Source organism: Eumetopias jubatus, unplaced genomic scaffold (assembly GCF_037043125.1).
Source record: "Eumetopias jubatus isolate StellerSeaLion01/CBP00866 unplaced genomic scaffold, mEumJub1_p1.0 scaffold_92, whole genome shotgun sequence".
Taxonomy (NCBI): Eukaryota; Metazoa; Chordata; class Mammalia; order Carnivora; family Otariidae; genus Eumetopias; species Eumetopias jubatus.
In genome coordinates, this window is record NW_028274898.1 from 706,276 (window position 1) to 711,604 (window position 5,329).

The 5,329-nt window shown below is 50.8% G+C and overlaps 1 protein-coding gene across 1 annotated transcript; it reads left to right on the plus strand.

Moving 5' to 3' along the window:
- Window positions 1-341: 341 nt before the first annotated feature.
- Window positions 342-4,465, plus strand: LOC148161691 (putative NBPF family member NBPF5). The gene is made up of 4 exons (XM_088020633.1): window positions 342-519; window positions 2,432-2,528; window positions 3,169-3,383; window positions 4,410-4,465. The coding sequence occupies exons 1-4, from the start codon at window positions 342-344 to the stop codon at window positions 4,463-4,465; spliced, it is 546 nt and encodes a 181-aa protein (XP_087876759.1).
- Window positions 4,466-5,329: the final 864 nt, after the last annotated feature.

Sequence of the window (5,329 nt, forward strand, 5' to 3'; positions counted from 1 at the left end):
CCCCAGGTTCCATGTCATCTCGGACGTTCCAACTCTGTTATTTCAAGTGCAGACCGTTACCTGGCATTCTGAGTGCTCCCTCTGTCATTCCGTTTGGAGTGTGAGCTAGGGGCAGTGCCTTCAGCTCTCAGCTGTGGCATCTTGAACCTTGGTTTTGTGGTTCCTGAATCTCAGGTGCTGTGGGGTGTTGTTCAAATTGTTCCCAACAGTAAGTAAAGACTTCCTGTATCCTCACCCCTCAGTCCTGATGAAACCTACTTGATTTCACTGGTTTTTAACCATCCTGTGTTTGGGTTTCTTCTCCTCAGTCCCCAGCTCTACCTCCTCGGCCACACGTCACCATGGCAGCACCTCTTGGCCCTCTGTCTGATCCAGGGGCAGAAATCAGCCTCCTGGAAATCAACCAGGAGCTTCAATCCCAGCTGGAAAAAAGCAAGCAGGACTTCCGAGACCTCAAGGAGAAATTCCTTATATCCGAATGTACTGCCTACTCCCTGGCCAACCAGCTGCAGAAATACAGTAAGTCCTACAAGATCATGGCCACCAAAGACATATCTGTCTGTATTCCTTCTGAGAAACTAAAAACCTCTCCAGATGCTGTCTTCTCTCTTCCAATGTCACATAAATTTCATTCTGACCACAATCCGGGAAATGTAGAAGTGGGTATTTTATCCTCAGTTTGCTGAGGATGGGAAAACTGAAGACAAAGAGGTTAACAGTGACATGTCAGGTGGGGTTAGAGTTAACATCCCAGTTCCTGCTTCCTGGTGCGGACACAGAAACGCCTGGTCCTCTCAGGATGGTCTCTGTGCTGTATCAGATCCTGCATGCCTGCAGGCCTAAGTGTCAGGGACTAAGGAACTCTCTCAGGTCCCGCTTCTCTGAGGTCCCATTGGTAAAGCACCAAGTTAGTTACACTAGGGAAACATCCTGATGGCACACCCGGGGGCGAGAGGGAGGGTAGCAGGTGACACTACCTGCTTTCAAGGAGATGGAAGTGGTAAGTGGAAAGTGGAAAGAAGGTCTCCTTTCCCCCTAAAACTGTGGTATCTGTGAGTGACGCCATCCACACAGTGACTTCCCTTGTGAGAGGGAACCGGTGCAGAGCCTCTGCTTCCTGAGTCCACGGAGGCCATTTGATACCCACTGGCAAGGGTGAGGGTGTTTCAGGGAACATCACGGTCTCTCCCTGAGCTGGGGACCTTCAGACGTGCAGGATGGCCAGCAGGTCCAGGCCTGGGCCAGGAGACATGTGGCCTAGTGAGAAGGAGGGTGAGTGGGGGAGACCACAGCCCCGGGAACCAGCCAAGCCAGGGTGTGGGGCAGGCCTTCCCCCACAGTCAGCCTGAAATGGGGAGCTCAGCTGCCTGTTCATTAGGAGGGGCCTGCGCTGGCAGAAGGAGTCATGAGAACGGGGCACGTGCACAGCCGAGCGATAGGAAGGAATCCTGACAACTCTCAGCCCGCATTTTTGTCATTTTCTCACAATTTGCTTTCAATAGAACAAGGGGAGGTGTAATTAAAAACGAATGACGCAGAGAAAAAAAAAACTGAGGCATGCTTTTTACGAAAGGGAAGAGATGATGAACTTTCAGGGAAGGACAAGCAGTTTTGTTTACAACTTTCCTGAAAATCATCACATAAGTGTGGGAAACCAGTTGTGAAGATGATGCAAACAGATATCACCTGAGGGCGTGGGGTGGCGGTAACACAGCACAGGGGAGAAAAGCATGGGTTGTAGGTCAGTCAGCCTGGGCTAAATCCATGGTGCCCAACGTCCTGTGCCTCAGTTTCCTCCTTGTTAACCTGTTAGTGTTGTGGGACCTACTTCTCTGAGTCAGAATGAATACTGAGTAATTTCTTGTAACGCTCTAAGAGCAGAACCTGGAACTGTGTAACTCTGTTCATCATTCTACTGCTTCTCATAACACAAACTGTATTAGGATTGGGCCATATTCCTCTCCGGTGCTTCTGGTTTTATGCATTGTGGTTTCCACAAGTGTAACCGGATGAATTTTTACCTTTGAGATACTTGCTCAGTATAGAAATCCCAGCTCAGGGGACCCATCAGTCCAGTAGCCCTGGGGGCCTTATGTCATGTCCCTGCTTAGTGTTTCACTTAGGAGTCTCCAAGGCTTGCTAGAGTGACCATGATCAGGGGAACCCAAATTCTGACTCTACCAAATACCAGTTCATCACCATGTCCAGTTCCTCTCTGTGCCTTGGGGCTGTTCTTTCCTGGGCTCTGAAACAGGGAGTAATCGACTGCCCTGTAGTTGGGAGGCTGAAGAATGTGATGTGGAGCTCCCAGCGCAGAGCCAGGTGGCCGGGGTTCCAGTTGTCCTAGGATGGACCCTGCCTCGTCCCTTGAAGGCAGCGAGCACAGCAGCATGTCCAGCTTTCCCCTGAGGCAGGCGTCTCTGTTTCTCAGAGTGTGAAGAGTCCACCGACCTCATCGAATCCGTGCTGGGAGAGAAGGTGCAGTTTGAGAAGGGGAAGCAGGCAGACACGGTGGCTGAGAAGCTCAGGTAAGGAAGGCTCCATGTGGGAGGCTGCAGGGACGCTGTGGGCATCTTTGACTTGGGGCAGCAACAAGTCTGGGCCAGGAAAGGGCAGAAACGTCATGGCAGGCACGTGACCCAAATATTTCTAAAACAACTAAGACAACAGTGATTGGTAAATGATGGACTCCAATGACTCAAAGTCTCGCTCTCTCTCTGGAAAAAAATATCAAAGTCCCCAAGTTCAAGGGAACAATTCGTGGCTTTTAGCACATTCACAGTGTTGCGAGATCACCACCTCACTTACCTTTCACAGAGTCATGACCTGGCTGACCACAGCTTGAGCCTGCCATTCTCCTGAGCTCACCAGTTCACACCAGCTCTACTGGACATGCTTCTGCGTCTGGCGCTGTGTCCTTTCACTGCACGCCGCGCTGTGTGTAGTTTTCCAGGGAAACGGGTGTCCCCGAAGTTAGCAGCTGAAGGGACATCTCTCTGGCGTGTGCTTAGGAGAACCCCTGGCTCTGTTTACAGAAGGAAAAGGTGTAAGGGATGTGCAGGGTTCACGGCTCCTTTGGGGAAATTCTGCCAGAAATCATCACGAAAGATCTTATTGTCTGTTGTTCAACTCTTTGCATTTTAAAATTTTCTCTCTGCCCTGCCTTAGGCTATGTCATACCCTCATTAAAGACCAGGCTAAAGAGCTGACCCGTTTGTATCAGAAGTTACGGAAAGGGAAAGACGTTTCCCAACTGCTCAATAACCTCCTCGAGGACCTCCTCACCCATGATGACCCTGAGCATTCCCAAGGGCAGGGCTTCCAAGAGCAACTGGCTGAGGGGCGCAGGCTGGCCAAGTGCCTTGCCCGAAAGCTCAGCCCAGGTAAGGCGGCCACCGGCCCTGATGCCCGGAGCTGCGCCAAGGCCCTGGGCTCACAAGAGACTCCCCGCCTGGCCTCACGCCGTGTGCAGCAGCCCTCCTGGATTCCCCATAGCAAGTGGGGCCATGAGAGAACCAGGAGTGGAAGGTGGTAACAGAGAGCAGAAATGCACAGTGTGGAGGTAATAGTGCTCCACGTGTCTGCTTCCTCCCTGAGGGAATGCAGCCTTTGGAGCGGGAGGCAGCCTCCACCAGTCTTTGAGCCAGAGAGCAAAATGTGACAGGAGGATGCTTGTTAGTGTGCAAGGATCCCTGCACTAAGTGGGAGGTTCCCAGAGTCAGCGTGGTCTGTATTAATTGTGGGTGAGAAAGTGAGTTTTACTTTCTCCATATCTGTCTCCTCATCTGGAAAGTATATCAAATAACCTGTTGATACTGTAGTGATCAGATAGGGAAAATTCATGAATGCATGTCAGGAAAAAATAATGCTCCTGACTGTGTGGAGTTGGATGAGGTCCTTGATGCAGTAGGACTTGGAGGTGGGAGTGCTGTTTAGACGGGACCGCTTTTCGTAGACGGATGTCCCCTTGATAACACTGAAGCCCACGTGGGGGCCCTTGAAGTCCCCGGTGGAGGGATGTGGGACAGGGTGGTTGTCCTGTCGTGAGGGCAAGGAGGCGGCTCTATGTGAGAGCTGTGAACCCACAGAGAGTCTGTGGCTATGGTGGGACCTGTGGCACTCTGCAAGACACGGTGCAGAAATGAAGCTGACAAGCATTCCCTGATATGGACAACAAGAGCCGGTAGAACGTGTTGCCCAGGTTCAGTGATGCTGATCCTCAGAATCAGAGACACACTGCCTGACGCATCAGAAATCCATGCCACAGCAGTTCTTAAAGACAGTGCCCTAAACTCAGTAGAATACCTAGTCATTCATAGACCCTTAGGTCTCCAGGGACATAGAAGCCGCTGTGTTTATAGTGGTGATGTGGGAAATAGCTGATGGGACATTTCTGAATTTATTTGCAGAAAATTATGAGGATGAGGAGGATGAAGAAGAACAAGGAACCCTCACTCCCAGGTGACAATGAAAATTCTGGAACCAATAATGTGTGGGTCAAAATGGACAGGGTCTCAGAAAGTAAAGTAAGTGAGGTCAAGAGAGTGACAGATGTCAGATGCAAGGTTAAGCAAAACTGCAGATGGTCCCCAAAGGATGGCCGTTTTGGCTTGGTTGCCTGTTGTCTCTGTGGTGTTGTAAGACCGAGATGAATTCACCAGCCTTAGGATTCCCCGTGGGGACAAAAATACCCATTCTTTCCTGTAAATGGACACCGGGAGGAGATGCATATCTACTTCCTACACAGTTCTCTAAGGTCCTTGGTAGGAAGGTAACTCACCAAGGAATTGGTAAACAGACAACTAGCAAAATTAAAACCAAGAGAAGTACCTAACCAAACTCCAAAAACTTGGGGTGTCATGTGACACTATTAATGACAAAGTGCCTAGAAGGCACACATTTCTGCAGTCTGCAGGTACTCCAGAGCTGTAAGTAATTGACCAATCTATGTAAAAATCATCCTGACTCAGGCCCGTGGTGGTTGCCCCTGGTCTGGTCTCCACTGTGCTTCTTGTTGTGACCGCATCCTGCTGGGAGGGTGGAGTCTCATTCCTAGTCAGTGCTTCTGTGGCCAGTGCTCTGAGGATCAGCTCCTGCTCTCCCAGCCCCGGGCAGCCACACTCTGCCTCTTATAGGTTGGTGTGCTTGTTCCCTCTCCAGCCGGTGCCCTGTGCCTCTTGTGACCACTCCATATAACTCCCATCCAACCAGCTAGGAAGCCACAGTGTCTGATCCTCCTGGTTTGATCTCTTGTCATTCCTGTCCTACCCGGCACAGCATGGAGCAGCAGCAAGTTGAAAAGAAGGAAGCCCTACAGGACACAGTGGAT